Source organism: Cryptococcus neoformans, assembly GCF_000091045.1.
Source record: "Cryptococcus neoformans var. neoformans JEC21 chromosome 7 sequence".
Classification (NCBI taxonomy): Eukaryota; Fungi; Basidiomycota; class Tremellomycetes; order Tremellales; family Cryptococcaceae; genus Cryptococcus; species Cryptococcus deneoformans.
This window is the reverse complement of record NC_006692.1, coordinates 1,139,465-1,157,342: the sequence shown is the minus strand read 5'-3', so window position 1 is coordinate 1,157,342 and position 17,878 is coordinate 1,139,465. Positions and strand designations below refer to the sequence as shown.

Sequence of the window (17,878 nt, the reverse complement as noted above, 5' to 3'; positions counted from 1 at the left end):
GGCTTTTATTTGATGCATTGCTCGCTTTCTTACCGGATCATTAATGATGATCAGAGGAGACTGCATCTCAACTAAAATATGCACTCAGATGAATTATTACAGTCATGTTTCTAAAATTCCATGATGCGCATGAATAACTCGTCATTCTCGTCTTCTGAATCCTACAATAGAAATGGCGAAATCAGTCACCAAAATTATGATTGCCTAGCAGCTTGAGGAATAATAAGATAACTCACATCGAAGGCTATAATTCTCTCCGCATCAATGATGATCGTATGTACCCCATCATCCAACAGTTCCAGCTCTGCCACCGTGCAAGGCAACTCCGCTCCCGTCTTCACACCCTTAACCAACGTCGAGTGTCTATATTCTTGATGCGATGGTACATCAGCTTCCTCCGTGATCACCTCAAACGCATTTTGACCGTCTTTCAATTCAGGGTCGAACTGGGCTTGACGGACCCGCATAGGGTCAAAGTCGTACAGCTGGATGCAAGGTTCGCTTTCGACATCGCTTCTGGTAACATATCGGTCTTGGTAGACGTAGCATACCCACGCTAAAAATGCGGAAATGAGGATCAGAATAGGTCGGCGTCATTGAAGTAGGGGATTAAACTTACATGGGACATACTGGTGAGGACCGAGCATCCTTACTTTGGGTGCGATATTTGCAAATGGCACGACTGGCGCGGGCCTGGGGAATGCACTGAACAACAAGGGACTAGTGGGTGCAGGAAGATAGCCCAATAATGTCTTCTTCCTCACAAACATTACATAATGCGTGGTCTGGAGATGTCCCTCTTCATCTTCAGTGGGTTGACAGTAAAATTCGAGGACGACAATACCGCTTTCAGGATCGGGGATAAACGGCTGAGGGGACCCGATAGGGTGGGTAGGGAGATTGTACCTGGGTGCAGGATCGGCACGAATCGTCATTCGTGGTGGAGGAAGATCGTTTTCGAAATCAATGACAAATTCGGGTAGGTCAATGGTCGTGACGTGCGTAGCTGTGTGCGGAGGAGGGACAGGTTCGTGTTCGTTCACCGTAGTGCTGGAAAGAGGAGGAAAGGCATAGATGTTGAGATGATGGGAAAATATGAGGTCGCTCGGGTCGGTAAGGTCCCCAAGGATCTCAGAATCGGGGTTCAAAGTCGTCGATACGCTGGGAATGGCGAAAGATGAAGGTGTAAGACAAATGAAAGACTCGAACGTGGATGTATGAGGAGCAATAAGTGTGACCGCCAATCGACCAGTCGTCCATTGCCATCCACAGAGCATATCTTTACTTCCGCGATGATGATTCTTGAGCACGAACAGCCCGTCATCACATATCTGGAAGCCTAGTGAAGGGGCTCTCCCATAGAGTGTTCCTGAGGGCCAAGTGAGGATATGCTCTTTGGCTCGTGGATGGGGCTGGAAAGTAGAGAGTGTAAAGAGGTGAAGGTTGATAGTAGGATCTTGAGGATGAGGCCTGAGAGCTCGGTCAGCCGATGAATTCAAAGGAATTAAGATTACAAACACACTTGTATTCGGCTACGACGAAAAGATCCTGTCCCGGATCAAAAGCGAAATCCAACATTTGAAAGCCAAATTTGTGCGTTCGCCTGATATTACCAAACTCTTCATCTTCCTCGATATCAATAATCTCATCCATCGCATCATCCTCATCTCGGTTTTTTCCACCACCATCTCTGCCATCACCAGGTCTATTCTTCACATCCTCCCATTCTCCCATCTTCCCAAACTCGTACACTCCAATCTCATTCCCAATCTGTCTCGAATAAGGGATAGGTACACTCCGCACCAATACACCTTCTAAAAACTCATATAACCTCCCCTCATATTCCTGAAATTTAACAGTCTCCTCCGACTTGGGTGAAAAACTACGGAAACGTGTGAGGCGTTCTCGGAGGGTGTCCAAAAGCTGAGCCTTAGAGGGCGGCACGAGGTGTGGATTGACTGCATCAGGAAGGAGAGCATTGGGATTGAGAATGAGGGAAGATGTTTGTAGGAGATTTCGAAGCTTCATAGAAGTATTCCCGCTCAGAAAATTGTTGATCTGAGAACAAACCTATAGACATACATCAAGTGATTAACGGTGGAGTGTGGGTGCGATAAGACAAAAAAGTAAGGCTTACTCGATGGCACCGCACAAATGTCACGCGATCTACATTAGAAAAAATTCGCTCGAGAACTTCGTCTGGGACTTTGAGAAGCCATGGAGTGCCCTTGGGGTCCGGGATCTCGTATGGAAGAGGTTCTCGGCGAGGGCGATAGGGCGTAGAATCGGGCTGCTCATCGGCTGGAGGGGTTTGCTTTTGAAAAGTCTTTGCCATAAGGCGCTCCAACATGGATGCCATCCCACAGATAATTGATTTCCGAATTGGAAGGAAGATGAAGTGAAGTGAAGATTGAAGATAGTACTGACAATAAATGCTTAACGAAGTGACGAACAAGGAAGCGGCCAAAGTGGTAAGATCACGTGATGACAGAAGTGATGACGTTGAGGTTTTAACTCTGGGAATGCGCCGGAGCAACTGAACGCCATTATAATTAAAGAACATCTGAAGTCAATCTTTTATTCTGCATACATTTCCTCACGTATCCTTGTACACGTAGAATAGAGGTTATAAGGGCTGGAAGATGTTCCGAAATACCCTTAGAACATTTCCTCGTCCGGCGACTCCGTCGCTCCCTACATCATCTCATTCACCCATCGCCCGGGCCTCTCTATCCAAAAGTCCTCTTTTTGTCCTCTCGCTCGTCCTCGTTTGCATTTTCTTCCTCTCTTTCCTCTCCCACCCCGATCCGTCAGCACGCAAATTGCAATGGCCCGGACTCTTTCCTTCTCCTTCACCATCGGTGATACATACCAAGGACCTCTTCTTGGAAAGGGCGCTTAATGCGACATCAGAAGCGTTTAGAGAGATCTGTCCTTCGGCCGGGGATCCGGTGCATCTGGACCCTGATTTGACGGAAGCGCAGAAAAAGAGATATCTCCCATTGAAACGATCCAAAAGGGGGAGATACCTTTTAGTCACAAATACGAGGCAGATCGAAGCTCATCTTCCCGATTTGCTGAATACTCTAATTGTTCTGCTGAGGTATCTCGCCCCCGAGCACTTGGCGGTATCCATTCTGGAAGGACCTTCCAGCGACTGCACCCAAAAAGCGATTGAACAAGTCCTCAAGCCCATGCTGGACGACCAAGGTCTCGAAAGCGCTTGGACAAGAATCGAAACAGGGGAAAGCAAGATTGACTGGGGAAAGCATAATCGAATCGAGAAGATTGCAGAGCTGCGTAATACGGCACTTGCACCGTTATGGCAAGGAGAAGGCGATCAAAAGTGGGAAGACGAGATTGAAGCGGTCGTCTTTTTCAATGATGTATACTTACATGCGGCGGACATCCTGGAATTGGTTTATCAGCATGTGAAGAATGGGGCCGGGATCACTACTGCCATGGATTGGTGGAAAAAGAGACCAGAGTATTATTATGATGTCTGGGTAGGACGAACTGTGAGTCATCATTCATTACTTCTCCTCGCCCACTTCCCCTGGATTATGCACAAACTCACTCACTATACCGATGACAGATCGACACGGGCGACTTATTCTATCCTATTGACAACCCCTGGTGGTCCCCATCCTCGGACCTATTCCCTAACTCCCCTAACTCCCGTAACGCCTATTCCCGCCTCGAACCATTCCAAGTCTTCTCATCGTGGAACGCTCTCGCCGTCTTATCGCCTAAACCTTTCCTTCCTCCTCATAATGTCCGTTTCAGGAGAGGCGATGTCGAAAAGGGAGAGTGTGCAGCAAGTGAGTGTACGTTGATCGCCACTGATTTTTGGAAAGCTGGGTTTGGGAAGGTGGCGGTCGTTCCTAGTGTTCAGGTAGGTCATCCTTCTCCCCCTTTTTTCCTGCAGAACTATTTTGAGGGGTTTTATGGGTAGCTGGGTAGTTGGATGCTAATACAAATGGTGGAATAATGTAGTTGGCGTACGAGAGGGATGTAGCAAAGGACATCATTGAAGATGTGGGAAAACAAAAGGAACAATTGGGATGGATTGATGGTGTCCCTCCTGAACATCTGGACGACAAGATTGAATGGAGCACAAAGTAAGTTGGACATTCAATCAAATGCGTTACAATGATACGCAAGAAGAGAAAATGCTGAATTTTGGTTGTAGACCTCCTAAAAAGGTCCGGTGTCATCCTTGGCCAGAAGTTAACGGGTTGAGTGCAAATGTCTGGGAAGAGACGAGATGGGTACAGCCCTGGTTAGAATGATCTGTTTATACTATACAACGCTGTTGTATTATCGGCGACAGAACCGTGTACTGCCTGTTGCCCAACCAAATATTCAAATCCGAGTTTGTACATACATACATTATAGCATCTAGTTGGATCTCTTCTTCTCCTTTTCATCCTTGACTTCAAGCGCCTCAGCCTTCTCCGCAAGCTCATCAACCACCTCGGCCTCGTCTTCAACAACCTCGTCTCCTACAGACATTTTGATCTCCTTCCCCTCTCCTTCACCTTCTTCCTCGTCATCTCCGCCTTCAACCCTGTACAGGTATCCCTCGATCCAACCTGAAACTTCTTCTTTGCCTTCACCGGCGAATATGGATTCAAGGAAAGCGTCTCGGCCGGAAGCGTTCTTTTGCTGTGGTAATTTCCAAAGTAGACAGAAACAATTCAAAGTCAGCATGTGTTCTCATATCCCAACAAAACCGATTGTCCCCCATAATTGATGTTCGTCAGTCTCCCACAATAGCACAGGATGTGACGGAGACGGAGAGTAACGAAGATAAAGACAGAAGGAGAGTACAACTCACCTTCAACAACGGAAGACCACCTCCCTGTTCCTCGGGCCAGTTGACAAGCGCCTTCACACATTCGGTATGATTGTTCGCCACAGCGTAGTGCATAGCGGGGGATCCGGTTTCATTGGTCACGGAAAGGAGCGAGGGAGGTAAACGTGGGAGGAGGTATTCCAAGACATCTACACCCAAAAGAGAATTGCAAGAAGCACCCATAATTAGCCATGAACCTTGAGGTGTTCCTTTCCAGGGGAGAGATAAAGAGCTACAGTGGTACAAGAGACATACCGAGATGGCCATTACCACAGCACATATGTAAGACAGTGTTTCCCCGTTCATCTCTCGCTTCGGCCAAAACTTCTTTACCAAAAGTGTCGACAAAAGTCTTAAGGTCATCAAGATCGCCAAATCGAGCAGAGAGGATGACGTCTTCAATTTGTTCTTCGGTTGGTTTTTCGCCGGACATGGTTATTGCGTTGTATGGAGAAGGAATACAGAAGTTGAGAAGCTAAAGATTTTGCACTTTTGAAAAGCTGGTTTTAGACAAACTTTGCTTGAAATGAAAGAAGAATTCGACGTTTTGTGAGGCGGGCATAGCCGCTCAATTAAATAATTGTTGCAACAATTAATTATTGTTGATGATTGATGAGATTTCGATAAATATTGAAGAAGATGGCTCAAGGGGCAGCGAGTCACGTGACTACCCAGTCCAGCCAACTCGGTTACTCGGTTACACATAATAATTCTATTACGTACATATCGAGAGAAAGATCGACGACATATACATTTTCATCCCAAATCGTGCTCTTTTTTTTCCCTAAGCATACTGCTTCAATTGGAGCTCGTACGGCTGCTAGGATGATACGTACAGAAATCCGTTGAAAACAGCTACAAGATGGCACCAGCGACACCAACGTTCAGGAAACCACGCCTACAGCCTGAGCGCGGGACGCTCCTCAGTTTCTTCAAGAAAGAAACAACCTCAGTGAGAACTGGATTCGACGTATCCCACACACAAGTGGAAAGCGGGGTGGTTTCGGTTGAACACACGGTTGGGCCTTCAAAAGACAGTCAGGCTAGAAATACCAGCTCCAAGCAGAATTCTATTCACAAAGGGAAAGGGAAGGAGAAGCAGAAAGACCATAATGGCTCTGTCCACGATCCTGTTGTGATCAGCGATGATGATGAAGACGATGTGTTGCCTGCGGCCCCACCAACAAGATCTAAACGACGCAAATTTTCGGCTTCTTCAAACGGAAACCAGGCGCCGCAACTACCTTCACAATCTCCATGTCGCCCATCCGAGGCTCCTCCAATGTTTGCTAGCTATTCGGAGTTCAAGCCACCGCCTACGTGGCCTCAGGTGGTCAATACTGCCGATGTAGAAGAGAATGGTAATGATCAAAGTATGATGGTCGCTGACGAGGACGATACGAGGACACCAGATCCTTGGGAAGGTAAAATAGAAGAAGACGATTCGAGTGTGGAACTGGACGATCGCGATCGTCCACATAGCCCAGAAAGGCAAGATACTCAGAGTGGTAATGGTCTTACTGTCGGAGGAATGGAGTGGGAAGAACCGGACGAAGGGATGGGGATGGAAGATGAGGTTGACGATGCCGACGATGCGCAATCCGCCATCTCTTCATCCATCAAACCATCAACATCGAAACGTGGCCGTCGCATCTCACCCTTCTCCTTTTCCATCCCGATTCCCGAACCTCCGTCTCAGTCGACGATCAAAGGTCCCAACGCATTCTCACTACTCATGTCGGGGCATAAGGAACATGAGCAGTGGAAAGATGCTGAGGATGATTTGAGGCGGGATGGTAAACGGTACGCGGGAAGAAGAAGGGCGCCTTTTTACAAGGTTCTAACGGGTATGCCTGTGGCAGTGGACGCTTTTAGGTACGGGGCGATACCGGGCGTGACGGCGTATCTCTTAACGTATGTCATCTCGATTAATTTTACGCGCGTCCTGGCTGACAGAAACACAGGCATGCCCATTCTGATCATTACACCAATCTTTCCAAAAGCTGGAATAACGGGCCCATCTACTGTTCTCAGACGACAGCAAACCTTATCATTCATATGCTGGAAGTCGATCCGAAATGGGTTGTAAGCCATTTTTCAGACATCTCTTCCTGTCGTGGCTAATTGCTAAAGTAGCATGGATTACCTAACGACATGCCATTCGAAATGCCCAACACTGGAGGTGTCACGGTAACACCTATTGAAGCCAATCACTGTATGCACCCTTGTCCCGTGCAATCAAGAATGAAAAGCTGACAAATATCAAAAGGTCCAGGATCTTCAATCTTCCTCTTTGAAGGTCGACAGACTGTTAACGCCGGTGATTCAGGCTTCGCAAGTCCATACGTAGGCAGTAAACGCGTGTTTCGCTATCTTCACTGTGGAGATTTTAGAGCGTGCGTCTACTATTTACCTTACATTGGCAGGACCTAACATTGCTGCTTTGGTGTTAGAAACCCCAAAATGGTCCTACATCCTGCAATAGCCCGTGCACCTATCAATACTTGCTATCTTGATACAACCTATCTCAATCCTAAATACTGTTTCCCCCCTCAACCACTTGTGATCAACGCGTGTGCCACGCTTGCGAGGCGAAATGTCGTTGGCGAGTCGGACGATGCGCCATCCCTTGAGGCAGTGCAACAAGGTTCGGTCATAGGAGTATCGGGCGTGGGAAGTATGACATATGGTGGGGGAAGGAAAGTCACACTTAAGACGGAGGATGGAGGAGAGAGAGAAATTGAGGTTGAAATAAAGGAGGAGAAGGGTGAGAGGGAGAAACAGATGATGCAAGGATGGTTGGTAAAGAAGGAAGAAGGGGTTAAGGAGGAAGTCAAGGAAGAATTGGGGGGCGTTGGGAAAAGAGCAAAGAGTCGGACTTTGGTGGTCGTCGGGACTTATTCCATCGGAAAAGAAAGAATAGTCAAGGGTGAGCATACTTCCATTAATGTCCAGTGCCATCCATATTGACAACCTTTCTTAGCGGTTGCAAAAGCCATAGGCTCCAAGATTTATTGCGATCAGCGCAAAAAAGGAATCTTGCTATGCCAAACCGACCCCGAACTCCACTCCATGCTTACCTCTGATCCTATCGAAGCCCAAGTCCACCTTTTACCTCTAGGTAACATTCAGCTCGACCGCTTGCAATCCTATCTCACCCTTCTTCACCCCCATTTCGACCGAGTCTTAGGATTCCGTCCGACTGGATGGAGTTATTCTCCGCCTGCGGGGACGGATATGTTGCCCGATGTGAACACTATTATACGGCGGGATCAGGCGAGGAGGTTTGGGGAAGGGGATTTAAAGACTATGAGGGGGAGTAGTAGGAATTTCATGATGTATGGTGAGTCGTGCAAAGGCGTTTCCTTTTTGGCGTGGAGGAAACCAAGCTGATAAAAATGGGAATGAGGGGTCCCGTACTCGGAACACTCGAGTTTCTTTGAATTGACCTGCTTCGCCTTGTCATTACCAGGTGCAGACTTGAAGATGATAGCCACGGTTAATGTGGGAAATGAGAAAAGGTGAGTAGTGATGCCCGCTGTGCATATACACGGCTGACACATATGGAAGCCGCGCGAAGATGAAAAAATGGTTAGCCATTTTCAAAAGGTCTCAACAAATCCAATCACTAACGGGGCGGCAGGTTCGAAAAGTGGCTGGCTGAAAAGGCTAAACGAAAGGAAAAGGGATTGCCATCCACAGTCGAATATCGCGACGAAACATATGTGAATAGAGAAAAATACTCGAGAGATATTATTAACCACTTTACTGACCTCGCTGTAGTGGTAATTATTACTCCGTATCGAATTTAGGGACGGTGGAAGACAGTCTGGATATCCGAGATATCATGTATCGACAAGTAATCTATTGTATCCTCTTGCTTTGAACCATCAGCTATACCTTGTTCATGCTCATGTATCATTTATATAAATACCAAACCTTGACGTACAGCAACCATATAAATGTTTGAGAGATCAATTAGATAAACAGTGGAAGAAAGAGCTCAGTTTCTGACGAAGCTTACTGCATGGGCAATTTTGGCCGGACACAACTTTTGGGCGTATTGTGCCATAGTTTAGTAATGGCCTTATAAAGGCCATAAAGGAACCTACTTCTTGGAATTCCTTTCCAATCCTCGTAACTGAACTATTCCAGAACCAGTCCGTAATTCTGTTGAAGACTCAGTATCCTCCTCCGCATTCCTCTCGACCGTAATAAGAACAGGGGATTAGGAGATGGCATAAAGGCTGCTCAGTTTGCTAGTTGGATTTCATGCCTCTTCATGTGTATTTCCCTTTGATAAATGTGGCTTAGAGGGGATGAGCAGTGCAGTATGCATAGCCATATGTGACGTAAACAAATGGATTACCAACATTACGCTCATTTCTTCATCATCACCGCTCCAATTCTTGCTTTTTTCCTCGTTTGTTCCCCTTTTTCAGTTTACATCCTTCGATTCTTTCCATTATCACTGGACCCAGAAAGCATTGGCAGCCCTTTCCATTCCCTTGGCCATCAATTGGTCATCACCATTCATCCTGACCAATTCCTCTTATACCTCTTCTAAACGATAGCCTTCAACAGATTGTGGTTTGTTTAAAACGGACTGAGGACCTCTTGAGCGAGATAACCAGACCAATGCCGGAAGAGTATAGCACTCAAGTGCGTGCATGAGAAGAAAGATGGTTTACTCGTTGGCTAAAAAAGCGTGTATGGCCATCATCTTGTTTGGATTCAACAATCTCTCAATTTTCTGCTTCCGCTGTATGATATCCGTCGTCCATCTTTCTTCTCTACACCTGATACCTGTTTCCAGTCGATGGGGAGTCGCACCAATCATCCAAATCGTATTTGTTAATGGACGGTAGAACTGTTTGACGGGGTTCGCTGCGCCATATTCGCATGAGGATATCAAAGGTTCGCCTCATGAGAACTCGGGTCGCCGCATCAATGCTCCCATCGCAAAGCTTGCCTTGAGAGCCTAATTGGCGCTACTAGGCGGATGTCACCAGAAGATATGGAGGAGCATGTGGATTTGGCATGTGCAGAAGCCAAAGGAAGACGATTGGATCATCCTTGTAGTAGAGCCTTTTGCGATTGTGTTCGACTTCTTTTCTGTTTGATGCTGCGAGTCATGGGTGAGACACGGATCGCCGATAAGCATATTACGAATACCAGCACATGTTGCATATAATCTTTACCTCCCCCTCCCCCCCCCCCCCCTCTGAGGCCCGCACCCGCACGGAAAGTACGTATATGAACTCGGGACCGCCGCCTAGGATCTGTCGGGTTCTCAGTACACGCAAAGGCGCTGTGCACCGAGTCCATTCCCCCTACAGAGCATCGGCAACACCGTGGCCGGGGAACATCGAAGTATTTGGCCATGGAGGCGACCCAGGACGGAATGCTACGATGAGGAGGAAGAAGAGGAGGGCGTTTTTGGCAACGAGGGTAGAGCTACAGGCTCACAACCGCCACATTTAAACCCAGTTGGGACCCATTGGATTTCTGGAGCTTGAAGAAAAATGATAGTCAATACAAGATGCAAACGTTGTAAGCTAAAGACTTACAGGGCCTCGGGGATTTCTTAGAAGGATGAACATCCTCATCCTCCTTACGCGTCTTCCTTTTCAAACCACTGCCAGCACTGTTTGCCCCGGATTGGCGAACATAAACAGCAGTCTCCGTTTGTCGAGCGTGGGAAGCTGCCCCTTGGCATAGATGGTCCCGGATGTATTTGAGGGCATCGGCAACTCGAGGGTCCGCGGCTGCATCTGGATTCGAGTGGCAGAGAACGTCGATGACGGAGGAAGACTTCGTTGGAGGCCAAGAACCCGAACACTGCCCAGACCGATATAAGAGTAATTACATAATAATTCCAAGGCATGCTCGGTCATCGCCGCTATGCGGCCTCTTTGGGTGTGTCACAGTGAAATCGGCGATTTTTCTAAAAATGGATTTAAAACATCGATGCGTGACCTTGCCTATTTCGAATGTCTGGTTTCAATTCCCTGGTGCCTGATAGGTAAAGCCGGATGTGTTTCACGCCGTTCGTTGTTGAAGAGGATGGATGGAGATGGGAGCAGAACAATATATCGGAAACTGAAAAAAGTCCTTTCTATGGATGCCGGGGTCAATGGGCGTCAATAGGAAGAAGACGGCGGACAAGATGGACGGGAGATAAGGAACGAGCGTCATTGGGCACAGACTTTTTGATCGCGTCCTCCGTCTCACTCGGATCTTATCCTTCCACACCTCCACCACACGACTGTTCGTTGCAAGACTCTCGTACTTGTCCATAGACCATTGACCAGAGAGATGGATTATGAGCTGCGGCTTATGCATTACAATGGGGAAACTGAGGTTGAAGTTGGAGATGTGCTTATGAGCATATTATGTCTGGTAGGTAAACCCATGATCGGCATTCCGGCACTTTTTTACGGCGGGAAAGCCTTTATAAATAACGCATCGTGATAAGAAAAGCGCGACTTCTTTGGACGAGGAATCAGCAAAGCATTCTTTACTGATTAATGAGAGACATTCGAGCGAAAGCTTCTCCCAATGCATCATAGCGTGTGCGCAGCATAGATATAATGCAGTACTCGTATCTCTTCTCCATCAAGAAGTGCCTCCCACCAGCGCGCATCTGGAAAAAAGTAACCGCAATTCTGGATTCTGGGAACCATTGCAGGCACGCCACTCGGGAAATCCCTAATGTGTTAAATTGTGTTAATTTGAGCCTTGGGTATGTGATTCGAGAGAAATCGGAGCTGGGCGGTCGGCGGGCTGGACGATGAAAAAGCCGCGCCTCGCTGCTCTTGCATTTGGTTCTGGGTCGCACAAGACAGAAGTCGGCAGCAGGGGATGGGCGTGGCGGGGATGGAGGGGAGCTGGGATGCATGCATATTCTGTGTATGAATGAAAAGACGACATTTCCGCTGGCTGCTGCTGCATTCCGAGCCCGAGCCGAAGCAAGACCCAGCAGAGACCGAACCCTGGAAGAGATCGGTTTATCATTCCGGATTGCGACGTCTGCTTTTTCTTGCATAGCTAATAATTAACAGTGGCGCCCGTATTCTCTTTACACTATCGCATTATCGCCCACCTTTCATCCCATTCATCCCCGCCTCCCTTTCCACCCGCCAGCCGACCCGCGGAGACGCATTTCCATACACCGCTCACACATTGCCTCGCCTCGACTGATACTGGTTCCAAAGCCTACGACCACCCAAACACCGCCCATTATGGCCCAGCCATCTCCCAGCTACGTGCCACGCATATCCCGTCCATCTTCTCCAGCCATAACACCCACAAGCTCAGCCTATGTCCCTCGCTCATCGTCCACTTCTCGGATAGACCGCGGAGCGTTGACACCTAGAGTGCCGCTAGAGCGGAAGTCGAGTGGCTTGAGGAATGAGATGAAGCGAGAAAGTACACAAGAAACACAAGAAATGAGCGAGGACGCAAAGTCGATCCTCAAGGTATGTCCATAGTGACGAATGCGCCCCATAGCCTCGATGCTGACTGTTCCTTTTTTCGGTAGCTGCTATCAAACCTCCCTGCACCTCTGCCTGAATCACTGCCACCAACGTTCTTACCTAGCCCTTCCGCTTCACCAAGATCTACTCCTTTTTCGTCACCGCCGAAAACGTTCACCGAATATGTCCATCTCAAACGCAAACGTGATCTCGAACCTGACGAAAGCGATGAGACTAAAAATAATGACAACAGTCACGAAATCGGTCTCGGGCTTGGTTTGACTGTAGCGCCCGATAAAAAGAGAAAGATCGAAGAAGCTAGAGGGATAACACCTTTGAGTCCCGTGCTGAACGGAATCTTCAAAAAGGATAAAGTAAGGAGCGGGCTGAGGAACGAGGTGGAAGTGGAAGAAGGTGAAGTAGGCGAGGAAGGCGAGGAGCGAGTAAGAAGGGATCTCTGGAAACCTGAAAAATGGTCGCAAATGGGTAACTGGTGAGTAACTTTGATTGAATGCAACTACAAAAGCACTTGATGCTAATAACAAAAATCCCTAGGTACCGAGATAGAGCCCTTTTGCTCAAGCGTCACGGCGACGCCTACCTTCGAGCACCTACCGCCAAACCTGATTTCGTCAGAACCCTTCCTGCAGACAGACTCAAAGGCCTCCTCTGCCTTACCGATTCTGCGTTACTATACAATTACTCCCATTTCTGCGACGAAAAGGCCAAGGCCAAACCTCTTCCGGGGATATACGATTCCTCTAGCGGTTTGAGGACGTTTGTGAGGAAAGAGTGGGAACATGAGATGCGTCGCGGTGAAGGGTCTGATGGGGAGGAAGGCCTAAAAGAGAGGGAGACGGAGAGGGAGAGAGCGAGGGCAATGGCGGGGTTGATGTACCTGCTTGAAGCGGTTATAATGTACCAAACGGGGAAAGATTCGTTGGCGATCTTGCAGCATCGCGGCAAAGAGTTGCATGCTACCCTCGCGTCGCCGCACGATAACCCGTCCCCTCCTGGATTTATCGCTACACCCTCACCTACGAACCCTTCCCATAACGGTTCTACTACTGCCTCCGCCTCCGCCTCCGCCTCCGCCGCTGCGGCCTCTAACACTGGCGCTAACCACCCTTCTTCCCAACCACCCAACCACTCACCCACCTCCGCCCACTCCTCTGCCCACTCCCCATCCTCCTCCACCTCTTCCTCCCTCCCACCCGACCTCCTCCCGCTCATCTTCAACTCGTTCCGCCAATCTTCCGATGCGACCCAGTACCTCCACATCTCGCGTTTCCATCTCACCCTCCGCACTTTACGGCACTACTTCCCGACCTCGTACGGGAACGCGATCCACAGTGAGCTCGCGGACCAAGCTTTGCCTGCCCCCGGGGATAATCTGGGAGCGGCGAGGGAGATCGATCCGGACAGGCCGGCGAGGTTTGCGTGGCCGATTGAGATGGGGATGTGTGCGCCCGTGGCGCATGTGGTAGCGTTTGGAAGGGGGATGGTGAAAGAGATGGCGGAGAGAGAGGGAAGAGATTGGAAACTTCTTTTGGAGTAGCCAAATCAACTCTTTAACTTTTCCGTTTTTTTTCTCTTGGGGTCTTGGTCTCATCTTACCTCGATAACACGGAGTTTTCTCTCTTTTGGATTATTTTTAGCTGCGAATCTCATCTCCATTACTATTTTATTTTATTTTTGTAAATAAGGTCCCTAGCTGGCCAATCTGCTATATGCTTTCATGTTTCCTCACGAGCTCTTTCTCCCGAACCTTTTCTTCTTCTATCCCTTCCACCATCACACCATCACACCATAGCCCTCATATTCCCCTCCTCACTTCTCCACGTGACCGATACTGCTTCTTATGTCCAACTTGTTGTTATTTGCCATATAAATTTCTCTTATCAATACCTGTTTCCCCCGACGATCTTTTTTTTTTTTTGCTCAATACTGTTCTATTAGGGTTTTTATGCGATTATGATATGAATGATTTTTGATTGATCATGATTTGTGCAGGACAGAATGTATTTTTAGCAACAGATACATAGATACATTACTAGTTACGACACCGTATTTTTGACAAGATCAACATGTTTATTATTGTTAAAAGGGATGATCTGGGTATTAGACAATTAACGGTCGTTCGAGTTGTTAAGCTAAGGTAACAGAATGATTCAGCTTCCATATTCCCACAATCACTGTTGACGGCACTCACTATCCTCAAGATGCTCAAGAACAAGTTCAAAAAGTCCAAGTAAAGCGTCAACGCTCCCGCAATCGCCTCATCCACACTTAACCTCTTCATAATCTGCTGTGTGTCATATAACACGAAACCAGAGAACAAGAGGGTCGAGAAACAGGCAATACCGAGGTCGACGGTGGCATTGAATGGGAGGAAGATCTGGATGAGGTAGGTGGTGAGGAGACCCCAGATGCCAATGAAGAGGATGGGTGCGAAGGAGGAAAAGTCGTACTGCAAAGAAGAAGTAGAGAAATTAGTGAAGGGATGGGAAAGAAGAAAGGAACGTACTTTGGTTTGGAAGGTGAAGAGTGTAAGACCAATGAAGACGCCAAGAGTGATGAACAGCGCTTGAATCACCTATTGATGGATGGTCAGCGACTAATAGGAGATGAAGAAGAAAACTCATCTACTCACAATTCGGCTCTCATAGTAACTCACAGCCAACCCAATCATCGTCGCTTCGAACAAAGTGAACAAACCCAACAAGATCAAATTCGCCGGGTGTTGGTGCCTCTTCCAGTAGACAAAGAACAAGCTGGTAAAGCTACCAATCAGAGGGATCCACATGATCCACGGGTTGGTGTGGGTAAAGTCCTTGGCCGACGGCAAGGAGAGAAGAATTGACACTCCTGCCGTGGCGAGCAATTGAATCAAGAGGATGGAGTAGACTTTGCGGATAAAGAGCATTCGGATTTCAGTATCGCAGTCAGAGACAGAGACACCGAGCTTGTAGTTGTCCGACACATTATCCTCGTCGTCCCGCCAACCTTCCTCGGCTGCGCGTTGGGCATTAGTAGACGCCTGAGCTGCGAGAAGGGGTTGCGTGGCAGCAGTGTCGGCGGGGGTTGTGCCATAGGCCTTTGAAGGAGCTGGTCGTAGATTTGGCTCTTCGGTGTATCGTGGAGGCGAGGACATTGTGAATTTGGGCAAGTTGCAACGAAGATGAAATGGAAAGACAAGATGAAATTCAAGTTCGTCCGCTGGTGGCGAGGATCAGAGGTGGCTTGATGACGACCGATGGGTTCCCCCCTAGAAATACCGTTTACGTAAATCGACATTTCGACAACATCATTGCCGGCGCGTTTGTTGTCGCTTTCAGTTATTCGTCGAGTCCGTCTCGTTCATTTTGAATCCTTTCGTATTGTATGTTGTAGGAACTGTTGATACTACGATCACCTGCACCTCAACTATTGCAGTGCGAAGGCACTGTCTGAATTTGCCGGTGTGAGTACGTTTCGTCGTTGGCTTATCGAGCCAAAGGCGTTCCATGCAGTCTGATCTGCCTGCTGATCCCATAATTCATAGTTCCAGGAACGATATGTTCTCTTGGCTTGCCGATCGACAGAAAGGCGAGGAGGGAGCAACTTACGCTGGGGACAAGCATGACAAGGGCAAACAGACCACCTCGGAGGAAGAAGAACAGTTAGAAATTGACGACTCAGCAGAGTCAGCTATTGAGGATCTTGTCGATCACTCGGATGACTCGAGTTCCGAGGAAGATGTCGCAAAACCAACAATCACCGTCCCGTCCACCTTTGAAGGCATCATCGGTTCTCAACGAGTAGCTATGCCTCGGAAAGAATGTCAGTCTCCAGCTCGATTATCAAGGTCGATAGAAGTTGCTGGACGCACTTTCAATTCGGCCAGTACTTCTCATTCAATCGTTAAGGGCTCTGACAACCATACTGTCAGTCGCGCTCAAGCCTCCGACGTTTACATTTACGATATCACTACTCTCGCGCCTCTTGCATCCTTACAGTCTCGCATTCTCGAAGAGTTTTCCCGCGTCAGCCCTTTGACCTACATGCGTTTATCCAAAACACATTTCAAGGAGATTATTCCGACAGTCTATCATACATTCAATGTCACAATTGACTTTGGGAAATGCTTATATGGGGCCCATCCCATGACTGAAACAAAGCGCCTAGGGTTTTGGCATGTTAAGCACCTCTTCCTTGGGATCAACACAGGCCTTTGCTTTTATCCTTTTCCTACACCTTTTTGGAAGGCTAAGGATTTCATGTTGGCTATTATAAACCTAAGCAAGCCTAATGGGCATCGGTACATCTTCCCTAACTTGAAAGGGGTTCATGTTGCTCAACCGTTACTTGAATCAAAGAATGAGGGTGAGATGAGTTTGCATCATCTTTTCTGGCAAGCTCTAACGGAGTACATCACTCCTCCGTCCTGCCCTATCAATCTTCACCTCGTCCGGGACTACAATACTCACAAAGTATCCCACGACATCCCAGATGTAATCCTTCATTATCTTGCAAATCGAAACCTCGCTTTCCATATGTACACAATGAACGGCAGAGCCAAACGATGGAAGTACTATTGGACGACTTTCCCCCACCAAATCATCACCTTCAAGGTTGCCGGTCCGCGATCGCCCTTCCTCGACCAAGAGGTCCTATCAGAACTTATGCCTATACTTCTCGGACCCGACATCCCTCAAGACTGGAGGAAGAAACATCCGCATAGTGCACTTCAAATTCCTGTCAAAAAGGCGACGATGGTCTTAAATAATCTTGTCGTCGAGGCCTACAGGCGGCTGGGACAAATAGCGCAGGCACAGCGAAAACGAAAGAAACCATTAGCTGTGCCCATCGACCGCGAAAGATACGTCATCAAGGTTTTGTTCCACAAAACTCAACTGAAAGGGGTTGAAATGAGGGATCAAATAGCAAAAGAAGAGGTGACGATATATGGGGAGCACAGAAATTTACTTTGGAATATGACAGCGCATCGAAAAAGGCAAGAACAGACGATGGAACAGGACCAGCGAATGAAGATGAAAAAGGCTAAGACGAGGTGAGGCGTTTCATGCCATGTTGTACATAACAAAGCTGATGACGAGAAGCTCTGACTGAGCAAGGGGCAACGACATCCCAAAGGCAAATATTGCCCTTTGGGACATGACATCTTAATAGTTATTATACCCAATTTAAGTCTTTGCCCTCAATATTTCGAAATGTCGTTTGTTATTTTACGACTATTCTACTTCAAAGCCCACATTGGTCTCCACCAGTAAGTCTCGAGATCTGGGCGCGTGTATAACAACGCCACATTGCAGTCGGTTTATATCCTCTTCTATACGGGTCAAATGTACCACATTTACCACGTATGATCTCTGGTTTTATTTCCAAAGAGCATGCCGTATCAGAACGCTTTCCTGCCATATTGGCTGTCATTGTGCCGGGACAAGCCCCGTATTTTCATCTTTAACCTTGAAAAAATCCTCTCTCTCGTTCAAACTATCAATTGAAGATGTCCATGTTTCACCGCAGTGGAATTTAGCCA

The 17,878-nt window shown here is 47.8% G+C and overlaps 7 protein-coding genes and 1 pseudogene across 7 annotated transcripts; 4 read left to right on the top strand and 4 right to left on the bottom strand.

Annotated features, from left to right (window-relative positions):
- Positions 1-43: 43 nt before the first annotated feature.
- Positions 44-2,416, bottom strand: CNG04100 (expressed protein). Its single transcript, XM_572159.2, has 5 exons — positions 2,138-2,416; positions 1,523-2,070; positions 620-1,470; positions 237-556; positions 44-161 (listed from the first exon to the last, which is right to left on the bottom strand). The coding sequence occupies exons 1-5, from the start codon at positions 2,357-2,359 to the stop codon at positions 111-113; spliced, it is 1,992 nt and encodes a 663-aa protein (XP_572159.2). The 5' UTR covers positions 2,360-2,416; the 3' UTR covers positions 44-110.
- Positions 2,417-2,579: 163 nt separating this feature from the next.
- On the top strand, positions 2,580-4,406 carry CNG04090 (conserved hypothetical protein). Its single transcript, XM_572158.1, has 4 exons — positions 2,580-3,518; positions 3,596-3,895; positions 3,997-4,121; positions 4,193-4,406. The coding sequence occupies exons 1-4, from the start codon at positions 2,643-2,645 to the stop codon at positions 4,290-4,292; spliced, it is 1,401 nt and encodes a 466-aa protein (XP_572158.1). The 5' UTR covers positions 2,580-2,642; the 3' UTR covers positions 4,293-4,406.
- Positions 4,358-5,444, bottom strand: CNG04080 (cytoplasm protein, putative). The gene is made up of 3 exons (XM_572156.2): positions 5,114-5,444; positions 4,841-5,007; positions 4,358-4,668 (listed from the first exon to the last, which is right to left on the bottom strand). Exons 1-3 carry the CDS (start codon positions 5,289-5,291, stop codon positions 4,402-4,404), a joined length of 612 nt encoding a protein of 203 aa, XP_572156.1. The 5' UTR covers positions 5,292-5,444; the 3' UTR covers positions 4,358-4,401.
- Positions 5,445-5,590: 146 nt separating this feature from the next.
- CNG04070 (conserved hypothetical protein) lies at positions 5,591-8,784 on the top strand. Its single transcript, XM_572155.2, has 10 exons — positions 5,591-6,772; positions 6,823-6,943; positions 6,995-7,073; positions 7,128-7,254; positions 7,312-7,787; positions 7,842-8,201; positions 8,268-8,379; positions 8,429-8,449; positions 8,502-8,583; positions 8,642-8,784. Exons 1-10 carry the CDS (start codon positions 5,721-5,723, stop codon positions 8,645-8,647), a joined length of 2,436 nt encoding a protein of 811 aa, XP_572155.1. The 5' UTR covers positions 5,591-5,720; the 3' UTR covers positions 8,648-8,784.
- Positions 8,785-10,109: 1,325 nt separating this feature from the next.
- On the bottom strand, positions 10,110-10,664 carry CNG04060 (annotated as a pseudogene).
- Positions 10,665-11,914: 1,250 nt separating this feature from the next.
- CNG04055 (hypothetical protein) lies at positions 11,915-14,309 on the top strand. The gene is made up of 3 exons (XM_024658654.1): positions 11,915-12,339; positions 12,402-12,829; positions 12,892-14,309. The coding sequence occupies exons 1-3, from the start codon at positions 12,103-12,105 to the stop codon at positions 13,892-13,894; spliced, it is 1,668 nt and encodes a 555-aa protein (XP_024514572.1). The 5' UTR covers positions 11,915-12,102; the 3' UTR covers positions 13,895-14,309.
- Positions 14,310-14,365: 56 nt separating this feature from the next.
- Positions 14,366-15,547, bottom strand: CNG04050 (vacuole protein, putative). Its single transcript, XM_572153.2, has 4 exons — positions 14,990-15,547; positions 14,864-14,932; positions 14,549-14,806; positions 14,366-14,489 (listed from the first exon to the last, which is right to left on the bottom strand). Exons 1-4 carry the CDS (start codon positions 15,488-15,490, stop codon positions 14,466-14,468), a joined length of 852 nt encoding a protein of 283 aa, XP_572153.1. The 5' UTR covers positions 15,491-15,547; the 3' UTR covers positions 14,366-14,465.
- A 148-nt stretch (positions 15,548-15,695) lies between these two features.
- Positions 15,696-17,656, top strand: CNG04040 (hypothetical protein). Its single transcript, XM_024657594.1, has 3 exons — positions 15,696-15,799; positions 15,881-17,389; positions 17,439-17,656. Exons 2-3 carry the CDS (start codon positions 15,894-15,896, stop codon positions 17,446-17,448), a joined length of 1,506 nt encoding a protein of 501 aa, XP_024513277.1. The 5' UTR covers positions 15,696-15,799; positions 15,881-15,893; the 3' UTR covers positions 17,449-17,656.
- The last annotated feature ends 222 nt before the right edge of the window (positions 17,657-17,878 follow it).

Bases quoted from the DNA above. Each gene is read 5' to 3' on its own strand.
- CNG04040 (XM_024657594.1), top strand. From the start codon at position 15,894: ATGTTCTCTTGGCTTGCCGATCGACAGAAAGGCGAGGAGGGAGCAACT.
- CNG04070 (XM_572155.2), top strand. From the start codon at position 5,721: ATGGCACCAGCGACACCAACGTTCAGGAAACCACGCCTACAGCCTGAG. The intron at 6,773-6,822 runs GTATGTCATCTC...ACAGAAACACAG, and splicing joins GTGACGGCGTATCTCTTAAC to GCATGCCCATTCTGATCATT. The intron at 7,788-7,841 runs GTGAGCATACTT...AACCTTTCTTAG, and splicing joins AAAAGAAAGAATAGTCAAGG to CGGTTGCAAAAGCCATAGGC.
- CNG04080 (XM_572156.2), bottom strand. From the start codon at position 5,291: ATGTCCGGCGAAAAACCAACCGAAGAACAAATTGAAGACGTCATCCTC. The intron at 5,008-5,113 runs GTATGTCTCTTG...TTTTGGGTGTAG, and splicing joins CTGTGGTAATGGCCATCTCG to ATGTCTTGGAATACCTCCTC. The intron at 4,669-4,840 runs GTGAGTTGTACT...AAATTACCACAG, and splicing joins GTGGTCTTCCGTTGTTGAAG to CAAAAGAACGCTTCCGGCCG.
- CNG04050 (XM_572153.2), bottom strand. From the start codon at position 15,490: ATGTCCTCGCCTCCACGATACACCGAAGAGCCAAATCTACGACCAGCT. The intron at 14,933-14,989 runs GTGAGTAGATGA...ATCCATCAATAG, and splicing joins GTTACTATGAGAGCCGAATT to GTGATTCAAGCGCTGTTCAT. The intron at 14,490-14,548 runs GTGAGTGCCGTC...CTGTTACCTTAG, and splicing joins TCTTGAGCATCTTGAGGATA to CTTAACAACTCGAACGACCG.
- CNG04055 (XM_024658654.1), top strand. From the start codon at position 12,103: ATGGCCCAGCCATCTCCCAGCTACGTGCCACGCATATCCCGTCCATCT. The intron at 12,340-12,401 runs GTATGTCCATAG...TTTTTTCGGTAG, and splicing joins ACGCAAAGTCGATCCTCAAG to CTGCTATCAAACCTCCCTGC. The intron at 12,830-12,891 runs GTGAGTAACTTT...AAAAATCCCTAG, and splicing joins TGGTCGCAAATGGGTAACTG to GTACCGAGATAGAGCCCTTT.
- CNG04100 (XM_572159.2), bottom strand. From the start codon at position 2,359: ATGGCATCCATGTTGGAGCGCCTTATGGCAAAGACTTTTCAAAAGCAA. The intron at 2,071-2,137 runs GTAAGCCTTACT...GTATGTCTATAG, and splicing joins CATTTGTGCGGTGCCATCGA to GTTTGTTCTCAGATCAACAA. The intron at 1,471-1,522 runs GTGTGTTTGTAA...CCGAGCTCTCAG, and splicing joins TTCGTCGTAGCCGAATACAA to GCCTCATCCTCAAGATCCTA.
- CNG04090 (XM_572158.1), top strand. From the start codon at position 2,643: ATGTTCCGAAATACCCTTAGAACATTTCCTCGTCCGGCGACTCCGTCG. The intron at 3,519-3,595 runs GTGAGTCATCAT...TACCGATGACAG, and splicing joins ATGTCTGGGTAGGACGAACT to ATCGACACGGGCGACTTATT. The intron at 3,896-3,996 runs GTAGGTCATCCT...GGAATAATGTAG, and splicing joins CGGTCGTTCCTAGTGTTCAG to TTGGCGTACGAGAGGGATGT.